The sequence below is a fragment of the Carcharhinus amblyrhynchos genome, chromosome 1 (assembly GCF_965287045.1).
Source record: "Carcharhinus amblyrhynchos chromosome 1, sCarAmb.v2.hapA, whole genome shotgun sequence".
Taxonomy (NCBI): domain Eukaryota; kingdom Metazoa; phylum Chordata; class Chondrichthyes; order Carcharhiniformes; family Carcharhinidae; genus Carcharhinus; species Carcharhinus amblyrhynchos.
Genome location: NC_137324.1, coordinates 122,486,889 through 122,512,879, shown reverse-complemented (window position 1 = coordinate 122,512,879; position 25,991 = coordinate 122,486,889). Strand labels below are relative to the sequence as shown.

General features: G+C 42.2%; 1 protein-coding gene across 1 annotated transcript; it reads left to right on the top strand.

Annotated features, from left to right (window-relative positions):
• Nucleotides 1-1,184: 1,184 nt before the first annotated feature.
• Nucleotides 1,185-25,210, top strand: lrit3a (info leucine-rich repeat, immunoglobulin-like and transmembrane domains 3a). The gene is made up of 4 exons (XM_080199278.1): nucleotides 1,185-1,370; nucleotides 3,275-3,744; nucleotides 15,284-15,589; nucleotides 24,056-25,210. Exons 1-4 carry the CDS (start codon nucleotides 1,255-1,257, stop codon nucleotides 25,096-25,098), a joined length of 1,935 nt encoding a protein of 644 aa, XP_080055404.1. The 5' UTR covers nucleotides 1,185-1,254; the 3' UTR covers nucleotides 25,099-25,210.
• The last annotated feature ends 781 nt before the right edge of the window (nucleotides 25,211-25,991 follow it).

Here is a 25,991-nt window from a genome sequence, read left to right as displayed (position 1 = left end):
TCATTAGCTGGGTGTGAATTTGAGAAATATAGCAATGATCTCATACAACAGTTTAAAAAAGTGCAAGTATCTTAAATTAAAGTATCTTAAAGGTTTTATCCGTCAAACTCAATTATATCTTTTATGGGTGGCATGGTGGCACAGTGGTTAGCACTGTTACCTCACAGCGCCAGGGACCTGGGTTCGATTGGGTCACTGTGCAGAGTATGCATGTGCTCCCCATGTCTGCGTCGGTTTCCTTTGGATGCTTCATTTCCTCCCACAGTCTGAAAGACGAGTTGGTTAGGTGCATTGGCCATGCTAAATTCTCCCTCAGTGTATCCAAACAGACGCTGGAGTGCGGCGACTCAGAGATTTTCAAAGTAACTTAATTGCTGCGTTAATGTAAGCCTACTTGTGACACTAATAAATAAAAAAAACTTTCTGATTCTTAAGTTTAGTTTCATTTAAGAAACAGTTGTTTCATGTTTTCTTTCTAATAAATGGTGTTCATTTTAAAAAGAATGTTTTGCACTTTAACTTTGGTTTATTTGTGTAGTGCAATTATTGCCTCTTACATCAGAAATCAAATGGAATCAATGCTTCACCTTGTATCATTTTAGACATAAAGCACTGTGTGGATATGCTTGTGAAGTGAAGGCCTCAAGGGCTGATCCAAAGAGCACTTTAATCAGTTCAGTCACCTACTTAAAAGTGGATCTTCCTCAGTCATGCACCATAATTAATAGCCAACTGCTTGGGCTAAACCATTTTTCATCTATTTCAGGGAAACATTTTTTATTCAGCCTTTTTACTGTAGGTAGTTAGAATTAGTGAATTTGTGCTTAACAAATCTTTTGTATTTTGCATACGATCAGAATTTAGTACTTTTTTCTCATTATATACAAATTTTAACTATGAAATGTTGCACAACAAATCAAAATCTTAGTTTATCAATTGTTTAAGAACCAGATTTAAATCTGATGCACTGGCAAAGTACCGGTCACAAAAATATAAGAAGAATATTATTATTTGCTCAACAGAACCAAGCATACATTATTCCCTGTTAAGTAATGAAACATTACCTCACTAAGTAGGTCTGACTGAAAACTAAGCTCTTCCCAGGGATACCTGAAGGTTACTTGACCTACAAATCTCAGCTAATCCCAAGTAATCCTCTGTTTCCAAACTGATTCCTCCATGTTCTTAAATAGAAGACGCGTTGAAATAGGGCCTAAAAGCTTTAGTTGTGCCTAGTTTTGCTGACTTTGAAACATGTATCTTATTGCTGTCTTTTGCTCGTTAGCCACGGTTTTCACAAAAGTATCTTCCTTCTGTCCTTCCCAATGTACCTGTACCTTCCACAGTAGAAGTGATGGCACTGGGGCCAGGTAAGTCAATTAAAATAAATGCACAGCTGGATAGGAATAGTTGCATAGCTAGACAATGCTTTGTAAAATGCAAAGTAAAGCTTTAAATGTTAAATCCAGTTATTTTTTCAGACGCTCCTGTAATGAAGCGTTGAAAAGCCACATGTTTAAATCTCTAATAATCTAATGCAGTGCTTTTTTTTAATACTCTTCAACATTGTGAGCATGTAGTTCATTTCCATTCTCCAGCAGGCTCAATGAATACAATCTATATCTAATACTGTAGATTTTAGAATCTGATAGCAGAATGCCAATAAGGCAGAAATATATTTTCAAATGTTCTAAGTTTAAAATGTTCTATTTTTACATTTTTTTCTATAATTAGCATGCATGCCACAGTATGCTAAGACATGAGTGTTAAGGGTCAGCATGGTGACACAGCGATTAGCACTGGTGCCTCACAGCACCAGGGACCCGGGTTCAATTCTGGCCTTGGGTCACTATCTGCGTGGAGTTTACACATTCTCCCCATGTCTGTGTACTTTTCCTCCGGATGCTCCACTTTCCTCCCACACTCCAAAGCCATGCAGGTTAGGGTGCTTGGCTGTGCTAAATTGTCACTTAATGTCAGGGAAAGTAGAAGGGTAAATACAGGGGACAGGGCCTGGATGGGATTGTTGTCAGTGCAGGCTCGATGGGCCAAATGGCCTCCTTCTGCACTGTAGGATTCTATGATTCTAATTTTACAAGTTTTTTTGTCCACTGGAAATGCATATTGGAGATATGGACATGAGCTCCCAATGATTTTTCCATCCATCAAAAGTAATGCATCAAAAATTGTTAGGGGAGGAGTATGTGACTGTCATGTAGTTACTGATTTATGAAAAATAGAAACATATTTGAAATGTGGTTTTGTACCAGTGGGAAAAAAAGTCATTTTCCAGTCTTTATATGTTCCTTCTCACATCACTTTTGATTTTCGTCCTTAGTTCTAATTCCATGACCCTGATTCCCCAGATGGCCGTCACACTTGGAAGGAACATGAATCAGAAATATTGCTACTCTATGGCCCCAATTCTCTGATTAGAGCCCTTCACAAACATAGCTTTCCACTGCAAGTATGGAAATAGCCCTTCAAAATCTACTGGGGAAATCTATTGCCACAGGGCACTTATTTTTGTTTAGTTTTTTTTATATTTGTCCATTGGATGAGAGTGTCACTGGCAAGGCCAGCATTTATTGCTCATCCCTAATTGCCCTGGAGAAGGTAATGGTGTGCCATCTTCTTGAACTGCTGCTGTTTAAAATTCATACATTGTGTGTTGTTAACTTTGTTTCATTATATTTTGGACCGTTCTTTCTATATGTCTGTTCCCTCTTGTTTATTTTCAGCTTAAATGGGTTTGTTAATTTCTGAAAATGCTTTACTCTACAGGCCTTCCTGTGAGTAAAAATCAATGGTCAACCATTCAGTAGCACAGCATTTTGGACTACTGAGCTGTGTTGAGTTTCTTTTTAATCAGTAATCAGAAATCCTAATTTGCAATTCATAGATTAGAAGGGATGAAAGCAATAATCACATTAAAAACATTCTTGATCATGGCAGAAGTATTTTTTTAAAAAAACAAATGCGCTAATAAATTACAGATTTAAATTGTTGGTATTATCATTTAGGTAAAAATGGAGGCATAAGATTGACTATCTATTTCTGATGTTAATAAACAGAAGAAGCCACAAAACCTATAACAGACCTGGAAGCTGATACAGACATCAAGTATATTAATTTATCAAGTATATTTAATATTAACATGAAAGTCCTTTCTCTTTGATAGGTTATTATAATTGGTCAATTCAAAGTGAAACAACATGAAGGATATTATAGGAAAAAAAAAACACCAATTAAAGTGAACATTTTCTGTTTCCAGGTCCGTATTATGCAATGACCCAGACATGTCTGAGATCCCTGTCAATGTTCCAGTAGATACCGTTAAACTTCGTGTTGAAAAGACTGTTGTTCGACAAATTCCACGTGAAGCATTTTATTACCTTGTGGATTTAAGATACCTGTGGTTAACATATGATGCCATCAACACCATTGATTCTCGTAGCTTTTATAACTTAAAAGAACTCCATGAATTGCGCCTTGATGGAAACATGCTGTCCACCTTTCCTTGGGATTCGCTGAAGGAAATGCCAAATCTTCGAACTCTTGACTTGCACAATAACAGACTGTCAACCATTCCTGCTAATGCAGCACGATATCTCAGGAATATAACCAATTTAGATATATCTAGTAATAAACTCACCACACTGCCATCTGACTTGTTAGACATCTGGCCTGCGGACTTAAAATATCATGAATTTGACAGAGATCCAATGCAGAGAATAATCCTAGGTAAGTACAAATCAACTTCTGCAAAAAGGCAAGAAACAAGAATAATAAGGTGCATTTATATTACATCTTTAACTTAAGGTGTCAAGAGTAGTTTGCCCCAGTGCGGCACAGTGATACAGTAGTTAGCACTGTTACCTCACAGCGCCAGGGACCCGGGTTTGATTCCTGGCTTGGGTCACTGTCTGTGCGGAGTTTGGATGTTTTCGCCAAGTCTGAGTGGGTTTCTTCTGGGTGCCCTGGTTTCCTCCCATGGTCGAAAAATAAGGAAAAAGCCTGGTTAGGTGCATTGGCCGTATTAAATTCTCCCTCAGTGTACCTGAACAGGTGCCAGAGTATGGAAACTAGAGGATTTTCACAGTAATTTCATTGCAGTGTTAATGCAAGCCATACTTGTGACACTAATAAATAAACTTTAAAAAATGAGCAGCAAAGGATGTGGTTGCAAGAATTCTGATAGAGATGGGATAGAATAATAATTAAAATGAAAATAACAATATTGTTATTAATGGACTTAGTAAACAGCAATCAACAGAGCTTCAGAAGGGAAGGATCAATCTGGCCACATACTCTACCTTCTTTAAAAAAGTGGCACTCCAATCTGATGGTTCTGAGAATCAAGTTGATTCAGTAATGGGGTTTACTTAGGTGAGTAAATCAATATAATTCAATTAGTCTCCTCATCTATATCATCTTATGGTCCTGCAATATTTTGTTTTACATTAAGAATTTTACACTGAGTTTCAAAGTGTTTTAGTTAAGTTCAAAACTTGGGTCTTAAATTTAATCAAAGCAGACTACATAGGTATGAGGAGCAAGTTGGTTAGTGTAGAATGGGGAACGTTAAAAGATATGACAATAGACACACAATGGCTACTATTTAAATAATTAATAGATCATTTGCAACAAATTTATATACCTTTAAAGCACAAAAACCCATATGAAAAGTGGTCCAAACCTGGTTAACAAGAGGAGTTAAACATTGTATAAGGTCCAAGGATGAAGCTTACTATGTTGCCAAATAGAATAATAAACCTGAGGACAAGGGAGAGTTGAAATTTGGCAAAGAGAAAACTAATAAGAGAAAAGAGGATATAAAAGTAAACTGGCAAAGTAACTTTGAATTATAAAGAGAAGTTGGATAGATTGGGGCTTTTCCCCCTGGAACATAGGAGACTTGGGATAATCTTATAGATGTCTATAAAATAATGAAGGGCATAGATCAGCTAGATAGTCAATATATTTTCCCAAAGGTAGGGGAGTCTAAACTGGAGGGCATAGGTTTAAGATGAGAGGGGAGAGATACAAAAGGGTCCAGAGAAGTAATTTTTTTCACTCAGAGGGTGATCAGTGTCTGGAGCAAGATGCCAGAGGCAGTAGTAGAGGAGGGTACAATTTTGTCTTTTAAAAAGCATTTAGACAGATGTATGGGTAAGATGGGTACAGAAGGAAATGTGGACAACTGGGACTAGCTTAGTGGTCAAAAAAAAGCGGCATGGACAAATTGGGTCAAAGGGCTGTTTTCATGCTGTAAACCTCTATGACTTTATGACTCTAAGAGATAAACAGATTGTAGATGCCTCTAACAACATATAAATAGGATGAGATTATTGAAAATGAATATGGGCCCATTAGAAGTAAAGATAGGTGATTTATAATGGGAAATAAGGAAATGACAGAAACGTTCAACTAATAGTTTGGGCTGAATTTTCCAGGCCCTTTGATAATGGTCTGGGAGGCAGAATATAAGAACTAGGAGCAGGAGTAGGCTATGTGGCCACTCGAGCCTGCTCCACCATTCAATAGATCATGGCTGATTTTTTTGTGGATTCAGCTCCACTTTCCCGCCCGCTTACCATAACCCTTAATTCCTTTACTGTTCAAACATGTATCTATCCTTGCTTATAAACATTCAATGAGGTAGCCTCAACTACTTCACTGGGCAGGGAATTCCACAGATTCACAAACCTTTGTGTGATGATGTTCCTCCTCAACTCAGTCCTACATCTGCTTCCCCTTATTTTGAGGCCATGCCCTCTAGTTCTAGTTTCACACGTCAGTGGAAACAACTTCCCTGCTTCTATTTTATCTATTCCCTTTATAATCTTATATGTTTCTATAAATTCTCCCCTCATTCTTCTGAATTCCAACGAGTATATCCCCAGTCTACTCAGTGTCTCGTCATAAGCCAACCCTCTCAACTCCAGAATCAACTCAGTGAATCTCCTCTGCACCACCTCCAGTGTCTGTATATTTTTCCTTAAGTAAGGAGACCAAATCTGTACACAGTATTTCAGGTGTGGCCTCACCAGCACCTTGCACAGCTGCAACATAATCTCACTGTTTTTAAACTCCATCCCTGTAGCAATGAAGCTGGCAAAATGCGGCAGAAGCCTGTCTTTGCTGCCATGTCATATTGATAAGTGATGGGAATAATGGGAGGCCAACTGAGTCACTTAAGTGGCCAATTATGATCCATTTCCCACCCCTGCAGGCATTTTGCCCATATCAGAGAGGTCATTTGCTGTATGGGGAGACTGCCAGGTAAAATCTCTGAGTGACGTCCAGGAGAGCATCCCTTTATGAATACTCCAATTTTCATGGAAGAGGCACTCCACTGGAAATGGCTGCTATCATGGCCATACTACCAGCATGCCACTGTCTCCCTGCCCAGGGAGATTTGACTAGCCTTGACTTAATTCACCTTTCAATGTGGGTCTGTGGCCATTGACCCACACTCTCTCTGGTGTTGTAGCCTCAGCAATGACAACTGCTAGCTGCTGCTGGCAATGTGCCACAAAAGATCCGGCCGGTGGCTGACGTTGGATCAATTGCCATTCTAAGCCTGGCTGCTGGGACTCTGCATCTGTTTCCATGGTGGAAAACACAAACAACAAAGGAATTGCATTTTACAACAGCACATTGTGAAACCTATCTGGGTCGAGATATTTTAAATTTGTTTTTGTGTACTGAAGGAGTATTAATAAAGAATCTTGTGGTTAAGGATCCCCTAGGGATAGTGACTAAATATAGAATTCCAGATAGAGTTTGATGATGAATCTCTACAGAGCAGAAGAGGCCATTTGACCCATCATGTCTGTGTTGGCTGTCTGACAGAGTGCCTTATCTATGCCCCCTTACCTCGACCTATCCTCATAACCTCACGCATTTACCATAGTTAATCTAACTAACTTACACATTTCAGACACTAACAGACAATTAGCATGGCCAATCCACCTAACCATGCGTAAGTTTGGGCTGTGGGAGTAAACTGAAACACCCAGAGGAAACCCACACAGACAAGGGGAGAATGTGCAAACTCAACAGAGACAGCCATTCAAGGCTGGAATTGAACTTGGTCCCTGGAGATGTGGGGCAGCAGTGCTAACCACTGTGCCACTGTGCCGCCCTGTCAATGCCATAGATCCATAACCAGTGTCTTCAACTTAAAAAGGACCATTATAATGGAATGAGGGAGGAGTTGTCTAAAGTGAACTGGGTCAGTCAATAAGCAGTGGCAGATATTCAAACAGCTGGTCATAGACGTTTACAGTATGGAAACAGGCCCTTTGGACCAACTTGTCCATGCTGCCTTTTTTTCAACAATCCCTAAGCTAATCCCAATTGCCTGCGTTTGGCCCATATCTGTCTATACGCATCGTACCCGTGTAACTATCTAAATGCTTTTTAAAAGACAAAATTGTACCCGCCTCTACTACTACCTCTGGCAGCTTGTTCCAGACACTCACCACCCTCTGTGTGAAAAAATTGCCTCTCTGGACACTTTTCTATCTCTCCCCTCTTACCTTAAACCTATGCCCTCTAGTTTTAGACTCCCATACCTTTGGGAAAAGATATTGACTATATATCTGATCTATGTCCCTCATTATTTTATAGATCTCTATAAGACCACCTATCAGCCTCCTACGCTCCTGAGAAAAAAGTCCCAGTCTGTTCAGCCTCTCCTTATAACTCGATCCATCAAGTTCCGGTAGCATCCTAGTAAATCTTTTCTGCACTCTTTCTAGGTTAGTAATATCCTTTCTACAATAGGTGACCAGAATTGCACACAGTATTCCAAGTGTGGCCTTACCAATGTCTTGTACAACTTCAACAAGACATTCCAACTCCTGTATTCAATCTTCTGACCAATGAAACCAAGCGTGCTAAATACCTTCTTCACCACTCTGTCCATCTGTGACTCCACTTTCAAGGATCTATGAACATGTACCCCTAGATCTCTTTGTTTTGTAACACTCCCCAGTCCTCTACCATTAACTGAGTAAGTCCTGCCCTGGTTCAATCGACCAAAATGCATCACCACGCATTTGTCTAAATTAAACTCCATCTGCCATTCATCAGCCCACTGGTCCAATTGATCAAGATCCCGTTGCAATTGGAGATAACTTTCTTCACTGTCCACTATGCCACCAATCTCAGTGTCATCTGCAAATTTACTAATCATGCCTCCTATATTCTTATCCAAATCATTAATATAAATGACAAGTAACAGTGGATCCAGCACCGATCCCTGAAGCACACCACTGGTCACAGGCCTCCAGTTTGAAAAACAATTCTCTATAACCACTCTCTGGCTTCTGTCAAGATGCCAATTTTGTATCCATTTAGATACCTCACCCTGGATCCCGTGAAAGTTAAACTTATGCAACAAGCTACCATGCAATACCTTGTCAAAGGCCTTGCTAAAGTCCATGTAGACAACATCAACTGCACTGCTCTCATCTACCTTCTTTGTTACCCCTTCAAAGAACTCAATCAAATTTGAGAGCCATGATTTTCCACTCACAAAGCCATGCTGACTATCCCTCATCAGTTCTTGCATCTTTAAATGCCTGTAGATCCTGTCTCTCAAAATACCTTCCAACAATTTACCCACCACAGATGTGAGGCTCACTGGCCTGTAGTTCCCAGGCTTTCCCCTTAAACAAAGGCACAACATTTGCCACTCTCCAATCTTCAGGCACCTCAGCTGTGGCTATCGATGATTCAAATATCTCGGCTAAGGGACCCACAATTTCCTCCCTCGTCTCCCATAATGTCCTTGGGTACACTTCATCAGGTCCTGCAGATTTATCTACCTTGATGTGCTTTAAGACTTCCAGCACCTCCTTCTCTGTAATATGTACACTCCTCAAGGCATCACTACTTATTTCCCAAAGTTCCCCAACGTTCATGCTTTTCTCAACAGTAAATACTGATGAGAAATATTCATTTAAGATCTCACCCATCTCTTGTGGATCCGCACATAGATGACCTTTTTGATCCTCAAGAGGTCCTACTCTCTCCCTTGTTACTCTTTTGCCATTTATGTGTTTGGAGAAGTTCTTTGATTCTCCTTGACATTATCTGCCAAAAAAACTCATGTCTCCTTTTCTCCCTCCTGATTCCTCTCTTAAGTCTACTCCTATACCCCCTGTACTCTCAAGGGATTCACTTGATCCCAGCTGCCAATGCATGTCATGTGCCTCCTTCTTCTTCTTGACCAAGGCCTCTATATCCCGAGTCATCCAGGATTTCCTACTTCTGCCAGCCTTGCCCGTCATTCTAAGAGGAATGTGTTTACCCAGAATCCTGGATAACATACTTTTGAAAGCATGCCTTTTACCAGACATCCCTTTGCCATCCCACAGACTCCACCAATTAACTTTTGAAAGTTCTTGCCTGATACCATCAAAATTGGCCTAGCCCCAATTTAGAATTTTAACTTTTGGGCCAGACCAATCATTCTCCATAGCTATCTTAAAACCAATAGAATTATGGTCACTGGTCCCAAAGTGATCCCTCACTAACACTTCTGTCACCTGGCCTTCCTTATTCCCCAAAAGGATGTCAAATTTTGCTCCCTCTCTAGACGGGCCATCCACATACTGAATGAGAAATTCTTCCTGAATACACTCAACAAATTTCTCTCCGTCCAACCTTCTAATACTATGGCTGTCCCAGTCAATGTTGGTCCAGAATGCTCAGCAGGAGTTTATCCCAAATCGAAATGAGGGATCCTACAAAAAAGAGGCAAAATCCATCATTAATAAAGGAGGCCAAGGGTAATGTTAAATTGAAGAGCAAGTTATACAAAACATAAAGGATAGTTGTAGACAAGAGGATCAAGCAGCAAAAGACTAAAAAACTCACAAGAAGGGAGATAATGAATTTTGTGACAAAGCTTGTATGGGGCATAAAAACAAGAAGTAAGAGTTTCTGTAGATATAGAAATAGGAAGTAGACTGCTAAGGTAAATGTGGAACTCTACTGAAAAAGGCTGGTGAATTGATAACAGCAAACAAAGAATAGTTGATATGCTAAATAATTTTTCGCATCAATCTTCACCATGGAAGACATTGCAAATGTCCCTAAGATATCAGATGGGCTGATTTCAAATAATATGGTAGAACTTACAAATATCCCAAGAGAAATTCAAATTCATATTTAGAAATTCAAATTTAGAGAAATTCAAATGGCTAAATGTGGACAAGTGGCCAGGGCTTCAGGAGATTTACAGAAGAAATTTCTATGCATCTCAGTTTTAAATGACCGTTCCTTTATCTTGTAGCTATGTCACCTTGTTCGACACTCTCCCACCACTGAAAACATCTCACCATCTACCCTGTCAAACCCCCTCAGGTTATAATATTTTTGAATAAGGTCACTCCTCATTCTTCTAAAGTCCAAGGAATACAGACCAAGTCTCTCTTGATAGGATAGCCCTCTCATCCCAGGAATTAGCCTGGTGAATCTCTTTTGGGCTGCCTTTAATGTAACTATATCCTTTTTTAGGTAAGGGGATCAAAACTGTACGCAGTATCCCAAGTGAGGCCTCACCAACACTCTGTACAATTATAACAAATCTTCCCTATTTTTAAACTCCAAACCCTTTGCAATAAAAGCTAAAATGCCATTTGTATTCTTAACTACTTATTGGATCTGCCTGCTAGTGTTTTGTGATTCATGCACTGGATCCCTCTGTACTTCATTCACCTGCAGTCTCCCTCCATTTAAATAATACTCTGCCTTTTGATTCCTCCTATTGAAGTGCACTTCAATAGGAGGAATCAAAAGACAGAGTATTCCTTGGTGTTTAGAAGAGTGAGGAGTGACTTTATTCAAATATATTATAACCTGAGGGGGTTTGACAGGGTAGATGGTGAGATGTTTTCAGTAGTGGGAGAGTGTTGAACAAGGGGACATAGTTACAAGATAAGTGGCTGGTCACTTAAAACTGAGGTGCATAGAAATTTCTTCTGTGAATCTCCTGAGTTCTCTGCCCCAAAGAGTGGTGGAGGCTGGATCATTAGAAGTATTTAAAGTAGAGGTGGATAAATATGCGATAGATTGAGGAATAGAGGTTGTGGGGAAATGGCACAGAGAAAGCAGTTGACACTGACATAGAACAGACATGATCATATTGAATGGTGGGGCAGGCTTGAAGGGCCTAGTGGCTGACTCCTGCTTCTATTTATTGTGTTCCTGTGAACATCCTTAAATAATACGGAACCAAGGGTCTCGCAAGAAAGAGGAACTTAAAGAAATCAGTCTAAGTCTGAAGAAATAGCACTGGAAATATTAATGGGATTAAGTGGTGACAAATCTCCTAGACTTGATGAATTCCATCAAAGGGTATTAAAAGAAGTAAGTGTAAACATAGTTGATCTTGACCTTTCAGGATTCCTTAGATTGTAGAAAAGTTTTCAAGGATTGGAAAATGGCAAACATCACCCCACTATTTAAGAAAGGAGGAAGAAAGTAAAAGTGAACTGATAGGCCAGTTAGGGTAATATCAGTGTAAGCAATATAGCCAATGGAAGCTGTGTCGGCAATGTAGGCAATTAGCAATGTGTGGTAACAAGGTACTTAGAAAATCAAAATATGATTAAACAGAGTCAACATGGATTTATCAAAGGAAACTCAAACTTGACAAATCTATTAAGAGTTCTGGGGATGTATTTAATAGGATGATTAAGGGGGAACCAGCGAATATAGTATATTTGGATTTTCAAAAAGCATCTGATAAGGTATCACACAAGAGATGAGGAGAATTTATTGGAGAGTTGTACTGCTCGTCTGACCTTAACTTCACACTCTCCCCACCCCACCCAACTCACCCACTACCCCAACCTGGTATAAAAGTTAGTTGTGAATGGACTGGCATAAAGAAAAGACTGACCTGTTATTGCTGGTCTTAGGTACCTGTGAATGCAACCTCTGCCCCTCAGTATGAGGAAGTCCTGCCCTTGAGAACTGCCAGCCAATCCAATTGACTGGCGGCTCTAGCTGTACCTGGATAACTAGGGCTCAGTAGCGGGAGCTGCTGGGACTACGAGGAGGATCCAGGAAAAAGATCAATATATCCCAGATTAAAATAATTCCCTGGTGTTTAGGGTGGGAAAGGAATAAGGAAACTTGGGATGGGGGCAGTGGGGGTGTGGATATGGATTGGCTGTGGTTTTATTGATTGGCAGAGCAGGTGAGAAGGGCCAAATGGCCTACTCTAACTCTGATTATGGTCTTATGTTCAGATATCTACTGGGATCAATCATTATAAGTAAATTTGATCATTGTCTGAAATTCCCATGGGGATTGTTCTAAACTCCTGCTGTAACAGCAAAAAATTGATGGAAACCCTGGAGAAATAATGGGAACCGAGACACAAAAAAATGATTTAACTCTTGAAGCAATACAGTGAACAGTTATAGGATCGCTACCTGATGTTAGCCATCTGGGATATGAAGAAAAGATCCATCTGAAAGTTAATCTTATAGCATGATATAAGATCACAAACCTTCTGTAACAGGTCAGTCAATTGGTAGGATTATTGCCTCTCAGTTGAGAAAAGGCTGCTCTCAGAGTTTTGGAGGAGGCATGAAAGTGAGTCTCCATCTACCCTCTCAGTTAGATGTTAAAGAGCCCATGACACTATTTCAAAGAACAATAAGTGTGCTGACGAATATTTATCCCTCAATAAAAATGAAAAATACAGAGTTCATTATCACAATAGTATTTGTGGAACCTCACCATGTACAGTTAGTTTTGTTATTATGAAAATAGATACATTTCAAATGTACTTAATTGTTTGTGAAGCACTTTGTGAAGTCCTGTAGTCATGAAAGGCACTATATAAATGCAAATATATGTATTTTTTGGAGTTCAGTCAAACAATTATTTGAAACCAATCCTTAAGGTTGGTTAAAGGAGAAAGCAGGATTAGGCTACTGAATTGGATGATCAGCCATGATCGTGATGAATGGCGGAGCAGGCTTGAAGGGCCAAATGGCCTCGTCCTGCTCCTATCTTCTACGTTTGACCAAATCTTCAGCTCTTTCTTGCTACCACCACTATTTGCTGGAAGACTGTTGCTTTTTTGGAAAGGCTGGGAATACGGTGGCTTGAAGGATTGCGACTTACCTATTGCACTTTCAACTGGTGGAGACACTTTCTGCAAATTCCTGATCTATTATTTGTTGCATTATTTTTTAAATTTTACAAAAATATTATTCTTTCATGGGATATAGACCAGCATTTATTGCCCATCCCTAATTGAAAAGTTGGTGGTGAGCTTGAACACTTCCGTCCATGTAGTGTAGGTACACCCACAGTGATGTTAGGCAGGAAGTTCCAGAATTTTGACCCAGCACACTGAAGAAATGGTGATATATTTCCAAGTCAGGATGGTGCGTGCCTTGGAGAGGAACTTGCAGGTGGTGGCATTCCCATGCATCACCTTGTCTGAGGTGGTAGATTTTGGGGGTTTGGAAGATGTATTGAAGGAGCATTGCTGAGTTGCTGCAGTGCATCTTGTATGTGGTTCACTTTGCTATCACTGTGCGTTGATAATGGATGGAGTGAACAATTTTTAAAATGGTGGAGGAAGTGTCAATCAAGTGGACTGCTTTGTCTTGGATGGTGTTGAGCTTCTTGAGTAGTGTTAGAGCTGCACTCATCCAGGCAAGAGGGGAGTATCTCATCATACTCCTGACTTTTGCTTGGTAGATAGTGAACAGGCTTCGTGGAGTCAGGAGATAAGTTACTGGCCACAGAATTCCTCGCCTCTGATCTATTCTTGTTGCTGTTTTCTAATTTGTAAATCACATTATGAGGGGAAAACCACAACCTTCATCCATCCTTACTTTCATTCCCAGTAGGGGGAGCAGCTGCCTATTTTATATAAGATGTGTCTGAAATGGGTGCCTTCAATTGCGCTGGAAAATTGAGTGTCTGGTATGGGCTGCTGGAAGGGTGCCATATAGTAACACCTGCTCCCATCCCCACAGAAGTAATGCTCACAACAGTGCCTATGTAAAGAGGGTGCACTTAAATAAAACGTATGTTTTTTGTGGGTTCAGGCCACAAACTGTACATGGTGGAGCCTATATCTGTCATTTGACAGCTATTTTCATGCGTTGTATTGGCTGTCAAAGATTCACAGGCCACTCAGTGATTAAGAACATAAGAATTCAAGGTGTTGAGCATCCTTGACCTCAGGCCTGACTCCCTTGCTTACTATAGATGGAAGCTCTGTTCCTTACAAATCACCATCAATTCCTCATTGTGAACTGGAATATGGCCAATTTGAGCCTGACCTAATGTGCGGGCCAAAACTGCCAGAGCAGCAACGGAATGCAGAGGAAGGGCACTGATTTTCAACCCATCATATCGACAAGCAGTATGGCACTGCAGTGGTGAGGGACCTGGGTTCAATTCCGGCCTCAGGTCACTGTCTGTGTGGAATTTGCACATTCTTCCCGTGTCTGCGTCAGTTCCCTCCCATTGTTCAAAGATTGATTGGCCATGCTAAATTGACCCTTGTATCAGAGGATTAGCATGTGTGGTTACAGAAATGGGGCCTGCATGGGACTGTGATCGATGCAGACTCAATGGGCCAAATGGCTTCCTTCTGCACTGTCGGGATTCTATGACTAGGATCATTATTGCTTTAATATCAAACCTGGGTGAAACTCAGTGAAGGCTGTATTTGCTGGGATGTTCAATTGGAATAAAAACAGTTTTCAATTTCAAAATAGCATTGTTGGTTCATTTTGCGCAGAGATTTTGAGATTAATCACGCGCAATAGCCAAAAGGAACAAGTGTACTTTTTAATTGAGCATTCTAAGTTTTTTAAAGCGAGCAGTCCCACTTCTGCTCTGAATATGTGTTTTGATAGAGATGAACTCTTGACTGACAAGGGAGTCAAAGGTTACAGGAGGTAGGAAGAAAAGAGGAATTGAGGCCACAATCATATCATCTATCATCTTATTGAATGGTAGAGCAGGCTCAAGGGGGCAAATGGCCTATTCTTGCTGCTAATTTGCATGCTTGTCTGTCTGAAATCTCTAGAAAGCTGATAATATATCTGTACGTGGAAACGATTGCTGAAGGATGCTTTCTCATAACAAATTTTAGTTTGAGTCAATATTTTTGGGATTGTCCCACAAAGCAAAACATTTATAGATTGTGAAAAAATTGCACATGATCATTGTATTTATTTTCAAAAAAAGCAATGGCCTTAAATATCTTTTTCTTCCTTAGGTTTCCAAGACAACCCATGGTTCTGTGACTGTAGGATATCAAAGTTAATTGAACTTTCTAAGTCAGAAGAAACACCAGTAGTTCTCATGGATCCTCGACTGACATGTAGTGCACCTGATAACATTGCAGGTGTTTTGTTCCAGAGAGTTGAACTTGAACAGTGCCTAAGACCATCAGTCATGGCCTCAGCAACCAAAATTACATCACCAGTTGGAAGCAACGTCTTGCTGCGCTGTGATTCGAAAGGATATCCAACACCCTCACTTGTGTGGTTCAGGACAGATGGCTTACCAGTTAACTATACAGGTAATTCATCCAACAACAATTTGGATTCACATTGTGGCTGGAATTCTCCCTAAACAATACTAAGTGTTGAATTTGTGAGAAAACTGGAGTAATTCACACTTTTTTCAGTGAGACTCCACAGAAGAATCTCCCACATTACAGAATTCACTCGCGTGTATATCATTATAAAGCTGTGGGAGGGCATATTCCTGCCCAAGAGGCTGGCAGCATAGCACTGAACGGGCCACTACCCTTGAGCTGATCTGTCAGTGCGCAGTAGCCCCACACTGCCAGCCTCCTGATTCCTAGCCAGCTCAGTTACTGGCCAGCCCAGTGATCCTCACATTGTCAGCTCTCCGAGCCGCCCCCCACGGCCTGATCGCTGACTCCCCCAACCATTCCTGGGTCAACCCCGAATCCCCCCCATCCTGCTCCGATCTCCAGCCCCTGCCTCCTGACAGTTAGCCCCCCGTACCCAACTTGTGCAGAGCTCTGATTGCACCCCCCTCCACTCCAGTGGGGTCGGGCCGCTAGTTCCCCAAAAGTGAGGAGCTATTGTAATCCCCGCTGGAGTGAACCACTGTGGCAGATGGGCAGGGGATGCTAGCGGGCCTGGAGATTTCAGTCCCAGGCCTTCTAATCTCATTGAATGATATTCAATGAAGTATTAAAATGATTTCCACACAATGAACCCTGCATATCGGCCGATGTGAGAATCTCCTGGCCTGCTGCGCTAAAGAAATTCATGCAGCAGGTTGGTGAATCGCAGCCTGTGTCTTTAACACAGTAGAGCATCCCAAGCCACATAACAGGAGGGTTAGCAAACAGAATGTGATACCTAACTACATCAAGGAATATTAGGGCATGTTATGTGTCAAAGAGATAGATTTTAAAGAGTATCTACAAGGAAGATAGAGGTAAAGGGGTGGAAAGGCAATAGAGAAGGAGGAAATTCCCGAGTTTAAAGCTCAGGCAGCTAATGTCACAACCACCAAAGATGGACCAATGAAAATCAGGGATGCTCAAATGGTCAGAATTGAAGGAGTTCAGAGATCTTGGAGATTGTAAAAATGGAAGCTGTTACAGAGGAAGGGAGAGAAGATTAAGACTATGGAGGGATATGAACATAAGTATTATCAGTTTAAAACTTGATGTGGAGATGGCTCACAACCTGGTGTTGTGGGACTTCTTACTTTAAAATTTGAAGTATTGTTGGGGCAATATCAATCAGTAAGTACGGTGGGGGATGAATGAATGGGACTTGGTACAAATTAGCATATGGACAGCAGAGTTAAATTTATGGAGATTGGTGAGAGCATTGGAATGGTCAGGTCTAGAGGTAACCAAAGGAGGGAATGAGAGATTCAGCACTAAGTAGAATCATAGAAGCCCTACAGTGCAGAAAGAGGCCATTCGGCCCATCAAATCTGCACTGACCACAATCCCACCCAGGCCCTACCCCCATATCCCTACATATTTACCCACTAATCCCTCCAACCTACAAATCTCAGGATGCTAAGGGGCAATTTTTTAGCATGGCCAATCAACCTAACCCCCACATCTTTGACTGTGGGAGGAAACCCATGCAGGCATATGGAGAATGTGCAAACTCTACACAGACAGTGACCCAAGCCAGGAACCTTGGTTCCAGCTTCCTGGAGCTGTGAAGCAGCAGTGCTAACCACTGTGCTACCATGCCGCCAAGTGAATAGAGTGAATAGAGACTGTGGCGAGGATGCGCCATGTTGTGGAAATGGAAGTAGGAGGTGGTCTTCATGACAGAGTGGAAACTTATCTCAAAGTCAAGTAGGATGCCAAATTTGTGAATAAACGCAAGAATACTAAATTTCAAATGATCACAACAATTTATACTGCAGGAGAAAAGGGTGCTGATTGGTTGCCAAGTAGCTCTAATCGAGTGAAGAATTGATATGAAGAAAACAACATAGAATAACCAGCTCCCCATTCTTTTGGGTTTTAAAAAAGGTACCACGCTGGAATATGTTCCTTTTGTTATATAGAACGGGTCCTTGCATTGTTACTAGAGAGGCGGTGCTCGACAGACTGGAGGGGCTGTTTGTGGACAAGTCCCCAGGACCGGATGGAATGCATCCCAGGGTTCTGAAAGAAATGGCGGAGGTGATAGTGGATGCCTTGGTGGTTATTTTCCAAATGTCGCTGGATTCCGGGGAAGTGCCGGAAGATTGGAAAACGGCTAATGTTACGCCGTTGTTTAAGAAGGGTGCCAGGCAAAAGGCAGGGAGTTATAGGCCAGTTAGTTTAACGTCTGTTGTAGGTAAAATGTTAGAATCCGTCATCAAGGAGGAAATAGCGAGGCATCTTGAGGGGAATCGCTTGATAGAGCAGATGCAGCACGGTTTCGTTAAAGGGAAGTCGTGTCTGACAAATTTACTGGAGTTCTATGAGGATGTGTCTAGGGCGGTGGATAGAGGAGAGCCGGTGGATGTGGTCTTTCTTGATTTTCAGAAGGCGTTTGACAAGGTGCCTCACAAGAGGTTATTACAGAAGGTCAGGGGGCATGGAGTTGGGGGTAGGGTGTTAGCGTGGATAGAGGATTGGTTGTCAAATAGGAGGCAGAGAGTGGGGGTCAATGGGTGCTATTCGGATTGGCGGTTGGTGACTAGTGGAGTGCCCCAGGGGTCGGTGCTGGGGCCTCAGCTATTTACCATTTATATAGATGATCTGGAGGAGGGAACCGAGTGTATGGTGTCGAAATTTGCTGATGACACCAAGATTGGTGGAACGGCAAGTTGCGCGGAGGGTGGGGAGAGTCTACAGAAGGATCTAGGTAGGCTGGGCGAATGGGCCAGGAACTGGCAAATGGAATTTAATGTTGGCAAGTGTGAGGTGGTCCACTTTGGTAGGAATAATGGTAGGAAGGATTATTACTTACGTGGTGAAAAACTGCAGCAGACGACGGTGCAGAGGGACCTCGGGGTCCTTGTGCATGAGTCGCAAAAACCCAGCTTGCAGGTGCAGCAGGTGGTCAGGAAGGTGAATGGGATGCTGGCCTTCATAGCGAGGGGGATTGAATATAAAAGTAGGGAGGTCTTGCTGCGGCTGTATAGGGCATTGATGAGGCCGCAGCTGGAGTACTGTGTGCAGTTTTGGGCGCCGTACTTACGCAAGGATATTTTGGCCTTGGAGGGAGTGCAGAGGAGGTTCACTAGGCTGATGCCGGAGTTGAGGGGGTTGAGCTATGAGGAGAGGCTGAATAAACTAGGCTTGTACTCGTTAGAGTTTAGAAGAATGAGGGGAGATCTCATTGAGACGTATAAGATGATGAATGGGATGGATAGGATAGAGGTGGAGAGACTCTTCCCGTTCAGAAAGGATAGTAGGACTAGGGGGCACAGCCTCACGATAAAGGGGGGGAGCGGTTTAGAACGGAGTTGAGGAGGAACTTCTTCACTCAAAGGGTGGTGAATCTCTGGAATTTTCTGCCTGTTGAAGTGGTGGAGGCTACCTCGCTAAATATTTTTAAGACGCGGGTTGATGGGTTTTTGATAAGAGACGGGATTAAGGGTTGTGGGGAGAGGGCGGGAATGTGGAACTGAGGCACGACAGATCAGCCATGATCTTATTGAATGGCGGGGCAGGCTCGAAGGGCTAGATGACCTACTCCTGCTCCTATTTCTTATGTTCTTATGTTCTTATATAGTAAGCGTAAAAGAACCACATTACGAGCTCAACTGATTTCCTTCAGTTGGTTGCTCATGTGCAGTCAGGATTGTTCATTAAGTGCTGCCCCCAATCATGGGATCATATATAACACAGTAAGAAGTCTCACAACACCAGGTTAAAGTCCAACAGGTTTATTTGGTAGCAAAAGCCACGAGCTTTCGGGGCTTTGCCCCTTCGTCAGAACCTAGCTAGTGGCGTTTGCTACCAAATAAACCTGTTGAACTTTTAACCTGGTGGTATGAGACTTCTTACTGTGCTTACCCCAGTCCAACGCCGGCATTTCTATATCATCATACATAACGACAGGCATTTTGTTTTGGGTTTTGCAAACGTGGACTTGTTGAGTACAGTCTGCATGTTATCTATTATGAACAACATAAGAACATAAGAACATAAGAAATAGGAGCAGGAGTAGGCCATCTGGCCCTTCGAGCCTGCCCCGCCATTCAATAAGATCATGGCTGATCTGTTCAACCAAATCATGGGTGGCACAGTGGCAAGCACTGCCACCTCACAGCACCAGGGACCCGGGTTTGATTCCCGGCTTGGGTCACTGTCTGTGTGGAGTCTGCACATTCTCCCCGTGTCTGCATGAATTTCCTCCAGGTGCTCTGGTTCTCTTCCAAATCCAAAGATGTGTGGGTTAGGTGGATTGACCATGCTAAATTGCTCTTTAGTGTCAGGAGGACTAGCTAGGGTAAATGCCTGGGGTTATGAGGATAGGACCATATGGGATTGTGGTCGGTGCAGACTTGATGGGCCAAATGGCCTCCTTCTGCACGGTAGGATTCTATGTTTTTATGAACATATTAGGACCTGAACTTCCACAGATTGTTAACCAGAGTCAGACTGCCGATCCCTGGTTTTCCACCTGGAAAATCAGCTGATCCTTTCTCACCTGACCCTTTAACTCAGGCCGGGTGAGAACTCTGTAGGACAGAGCACCTCTGAGGCCTTCAGTTGATAACTTCAGTGCTGCAGGTAGGAAAGCCATGTTGTTTTTCTAACAGTGCTAGTTGCCATAAAGCAGATAAATGTAAAGGCCCAGCCACTTTCACCGCCATGGAGAAAGTAGGTTTGTAAGGTGAGTGTGGCGGGGGCTATTATGGGCGAGGAGTTCAGTCAGAGGATCGGTCAACAGATTTGTTTTGGGAGTGGGTTCTGGTAGTCGGGAGGTTTTGTTTGCATGGGGGGAGGGCTCAGATGGTCAGGGGTAAGGTGGATGTTGGGTAATCAGGGAGAATAGGGGTTGGGTGGTCAGTGGGGAGATTGGTCAGCGGGGTCAGTTAGTGGAGGGATAGGCTGGGGGGCAATCAGATGATTGGGGAGTTGGGTGATCAATAGGGGTGGGGTCAACAGGGACGGATCAGCAGGGAGGGGTCAGTCAGGTGGTTCAGTCGGGAGGGGTTGGTTGGGGGAGTCGGTTTGTCAGTGGGATGAGAATTAGTTGAGGGGGGAGCATTTGTTGGGGTGGTCGAGGTGTTTTGGGGGAGGGTGGAGTGATCTGAGATGTGGAGGTTAGGGGCTACAGGTCAATGGTCATTTGGCATCTCTTTGGGGGGGAGGTGGTCAGAATGGGTGATTGGGTGGCCACTGGAGTGGTCAGTGGAAGGGGCAGCCAGTTAGGGAGGATCAGTTGGGAAGGATTGGTCAGCGCATTTTTGGGGTATCCCTTGGGTACGATGGCCTGAAGCCTGGAAGTATGAGTCGTTGTTTGATTTAATCAGCCAATCATTGGAATGTCAGGCCTACATTTATGGCATCTCACTGGTATGGAAATCCATACATGAAGGTGTTCAATTGTGTAGAGGGCAAAAATGGAACACGAAATTCAGCAAGCTGTTTCACTCTGCCACTATGGAGTTGTGTTTGGTATCATGGATGATAGCATGCTGCCATAGGTCAAATGATTGGTTGATTGACTCAGACAACACGTTCCTTTGATTGCTAGGCAGATTGTACTCAAACGCATGCAAGACCCAAAATAAAATGCCTTCTATAAGATGTGCTTTTGTGATTGGGCAACATTAGCTAAACAATCCTGAGTGTGCTAATAGTTACACAAACAACCCATTTAAATAATCAGTCAGGCTCACAACATGGTTCATTTACCCTTTCTAGATTTGACATATATTCACATACAGGGACTGGTTCTCAGCAAACAGAAGGAATATTTTCAATCCTTATGCCTTTATTTGGAAGCTTGGGGAGTTTATAATTCCCTGCTGGTTTCTCCATGCCAATGGCTTGACCGATTTGACTTGCCAAACAATCAACCCCCTTTTGACCTGTAATGTAAATTGTACAGATGGTTTGAAATTTGGCATTCTTGCAAATGTCCTGATGACAAAATTTTTTAAAAAAATTCATTCATGGGACATGGGCATCACTGGCTGGCCAGCATTTATTGCCCATCCCTAGTTGCCCTTGAGAAGGTGGTGGTGAGCTGTCTTCTTGAATCGCTGTAGTCCATGTTCTGTGGGTTGACCCACTGCCATTAGGGAGGGAATTCCAGGATTTTGACTCAGCGACTATGAAGGAATGGCGATATATTTCCCAGTCAGGATGGTGAGTGGCTTGGAGGGGAACTTGCAGGTGGTGGTATTCCCATTTATCTGGTGCCCTTATTTCTAGATGGAAGTGATCATGGGTTTGGAGGTGCTGTCTAAAGACCTTTGGTGAATTGCTGCAGTGCATTTTGTAGATAGTACACACTGCTGCTACTGAGCGTTGTTGGTGGAGGGATTTAATGTTTGTAGATATAGTGCCAGTCAAGAGGCTGCCATGTCCTGGGTGATGTCAATCTTCTTGAGTGTTGGTGGAGCTGCACCCATCCAAGTCACTGGGGAGTATTCCATCACACTCTTGACTTGTGCCTTGTAGATAGTGGATAGGCTTTGGGGGGGTCAGGTGGTGAGTTATTCACCACAGTATTCCAAGCCTCTGACCTGCTCTGGTAGTCACTGTGTTTATGTGGCAAGTTCAGTTGAGTGTCTGGTCAATGGTAACCCCAAGGATGTTGACAGTGGGGGGATTCAGTGATGGTTACACCATTGAATGTCAAGGGGCAGTGGTTAGAGTGCCTCTTATTGGTAGTGGCCATTGCCTGGCACTTGTGTGGCATGAATGTTACTTGCCACTTGTCAGCCGAAGCCTGGATATTGACCAGATCTTGTTGCCCTTGAACATGGACTGCTTCAGTACCTGAGGAGTCGCTAATGGTGCTGAACATTGTGCAATCATTGGCAAGTTGGTACCCCAGCTTTGCAGCTGTACTGCTGGGGTAAATGGATAGCACATTCCCACTGAGACACAGCAACAATATTTTGAATGCTTTGTTCCCATCACTGCCCTGGCACATCAACTGTTCCTGCTAGTGGAGTCTTTCAGAGGGTAGCGAATGTCATTGTTAAATCTCACATTATTACCTATGGCCCTGTGTTAGCTTGGGGTGGGGGTCAGTAAGGCGGTGCAGCAATTTCTTCCTTTAAGGGGCTGCTCCATGCGATATATGAAATTGGGAAATGGGCCACATTATGAGGAAGGGTGCTACTAATTGACTTTTGAACCTCATAGTATGTGAGTTCAAATGTTCTACACTGCTTCTTTGCTCCTTTCTGAACTATTTTGCCACAGTTGCAACAACCACTGGGATTTTCCACGTCTGCCAGCAGCAGGCATTGTTACAGGCAGGACCTGAAAATTTGGTGAGTGGCCAAAAGTCCATCTGGGTGGGAATTTTGGGCCTTAAATCCTGTCAAAATATTTTTGCCTTCAGATTGTCTGCAATTATTTTTTATTTCATTCTTTGATAACTTCACTGGCTTGGAATTGTTTTAACTTCAAAATTGAGTGAATTAAACACAGCAAAGAACAAGTTTCAAAATTGATTTAATAATGAGTAGGAATCATTCCAGTTTAAGGCCAGTTGCATTTAATTATAATGAAAATATCAAAATACTTTGATCCAAAGGCCTAATTTGATTTGATTCAATTTATTATTGTCACATGTATTAGTAACAGTAAAAAGTATTATTTCTTGTGCGCTATACAGACAAAACATATCTTTCATAAACTACATAGGTGAGAAGGAAAGGAGAAGGTGCAAATATAATGTTGCAGTTAGAGATTGGGCATAGAGCAAGATGAGCTGAATATAAGGTAGGTCCATTCTAAAGTATGATGGCAGCAGGGAAGAAGCTGTTCTGAATTTGGTTGGTACGTGTTCTTAGAAGTTTGTATCTTTTTCCTAATGGAAGATAGTGGAAGGAGAGTATGTAAGGTCCTTGATTATGCTGACTACTTTTCTGACTACACTTTCTGAGGCAGTGGGAAGTGTAGATCGAGGGGGCTGATGGACTGGCCCATAAAGATACTCATTATTATTGTTATAGTGTAGAGGTAGACAGATTCTTTCCACTTAGAAAGGAAACCAGAACTAGAGGGCACAGCCTCAAAATAAGTGGAGAGGGGGGCAGTTTAGAACAGAGTTGAGGAGGAACTTCTTCACTCAAAGGTGGTGAATCTCTGGAACGGTGGAGGCTACCTTGTTGAATATATTTAAGTCACGGGTAGATAGGTTTCTGATAGACAAGGGAATTAAGGGTTATGGGGAGAAAGCGGGAAAGTGGAACTGATCCACTTCAGATCAGCCATGATCTTATTGAATGGCGGGGCAGGCTCGAAGGGCTAGATGACCTACTCCTGCTCCTATTTCTTATGTTCTTATGTTATTCCATGCTAATTAAATTTTTCTACAATTTTAAATGTCTTTTCTTTCAGTCATCCAAGAATCACCAGCGGATGGAATCCGATGGTCAATAATAAGCTTGACAGGAATTTCCTATAAGGACGCTGGTGAATATCGATGTAAAGCAAAGAATCTGGCAGGATCATCGCAAGCATTTATCACCATCACTGTGGAAGGAGCCGCGACCACCGCTCCAACCCAGAGGAGGAACTTTTTAAAGAAATCAAGTGGAGAACAAAAGAATTCAACACAAACAAATACGGAGAAACAGGTGGAAAGTTTGACAACAGAAACATCGTTCTCTCGCTCCACTACGGCACCAACTAAGAAAAACATTGAGCCAGCCATGCCCGTGGCGGACGAAAGAAAGCTCACCAAGGTGCAAGTTGAGGGAAATTCAAACAAAGTGACTTTACCAGCCCACGTGGACAAGAAAGAAAGTCTTTCTTTAAATACCACCGCAACACCAGAAGAAAACATTATCATTAAAAATCTGAGGGTTATCAGCGAGACAGATCAGAAGGTTTCTGTGAGCTGGAAGGCTTCAGATTACAGTAGTGGCACTGCCTTAAATGTACTCTATTCAAAGTATGGTGAGAAGAAAGTGGAGACGATCAACGTAGACCCTAGCAAAAACAAAATATCAATAGGCGGATTGACACCAAACACTAAATATACAGCATGCATATGCCCAAAGGGAATCCAACCTAAAAAAGAACAATGTATAGTTTTCTCAACAGAAGGAGAACACAATACAAGTAGCCATCGAACTCTGCTGATTATTACTGGTGTCATTATAGGGTGTGCTGCTGCAGCAGGACTTATTTTTATGCTGTGGTTTGTGATATTGAAATTTCACCACAAACGGAGAAAAAGAGCAGAACAGGAGCTAATCAGAGATTCTTATGTGAAATTTGAAACACTGTCATTCAGGCGACAGCCAGCGAGCAGAGGAAATGATCTATGGACTCGGAGGGACACTGAATCCCAAAGGCTACTATTGTGCTCAAGATCCAGTATAGATTCACAAACGACCTTCAAAAGTGACAGTTCTAGGTCAGAGTATCTCTGCTGATAGATGCAGTCCACTGACCAGTGTACAACATCTGCCTGACATCTGCCTGTTTTTATTTGTTTGTTAATATGTGCATGCACAGTGAGAAATACAGACTTATATAAGATTATTGTTTTTCAAACCATATGCAATATATAAATTATTTCATACTGATTTCAAACTTCATAAGATTTTTCTTTTATAATAAAATTGCTTGTGTCTATTGTGACCATCATCTACATTGTCAGCTTCAAGAATTTCTGTCAATTTTCTTCTTCCCCACTGGTCAAGTGCTTAAGTATCTGACCTTGATAATGTGCAGATAACTCTACTGGCCCAAGTGCTGGTCAGCATCTGCCAGTGATCTCTGCCACAGTATCCTTTTATGTGGGAAAGTTCACCATTTATTGCCCATTTGTAATTGCCCTCAAGATGGTGGTGATGAGCCACCTTCTGGAACCAGTGTATTCCTTGTGGTGTAGGTATACCCCTCATGTTGTTAGGAAAGATGCTCTACACTTTTGAACCAGCAACAATGAAGGAATGGCAATATATTTCTAAATCAGAATGGTGTGTAACTTGGAGCAGAACGTGCAAGTGTTGGAGTTACCATGCATCTTCTGTCCTTGTTATTCTGGGTAATAGAAGTGCTGTCAAAAGTGCCTTGGCGAATTGTTGCAGTGCAAATTCCTGTGGATGGTACACATTGCTGCCACAGTGTGCTGGTGGTAGAGGGAGTGAATGGTTAGGATGGTGGATAGGGTACCGATTGAGTGGGCTGCTTTGTCTTGGATGATTCCTGAGTGTTCTTGGAGTTGCACTTAAGCAGACAAGTAGAGAGTATTTCATCACACTTCCAGCTTGTGCCTTGTAGACAGTGGACAGGCTTTGAGGAGTAAGAAAGTGAGTAAATT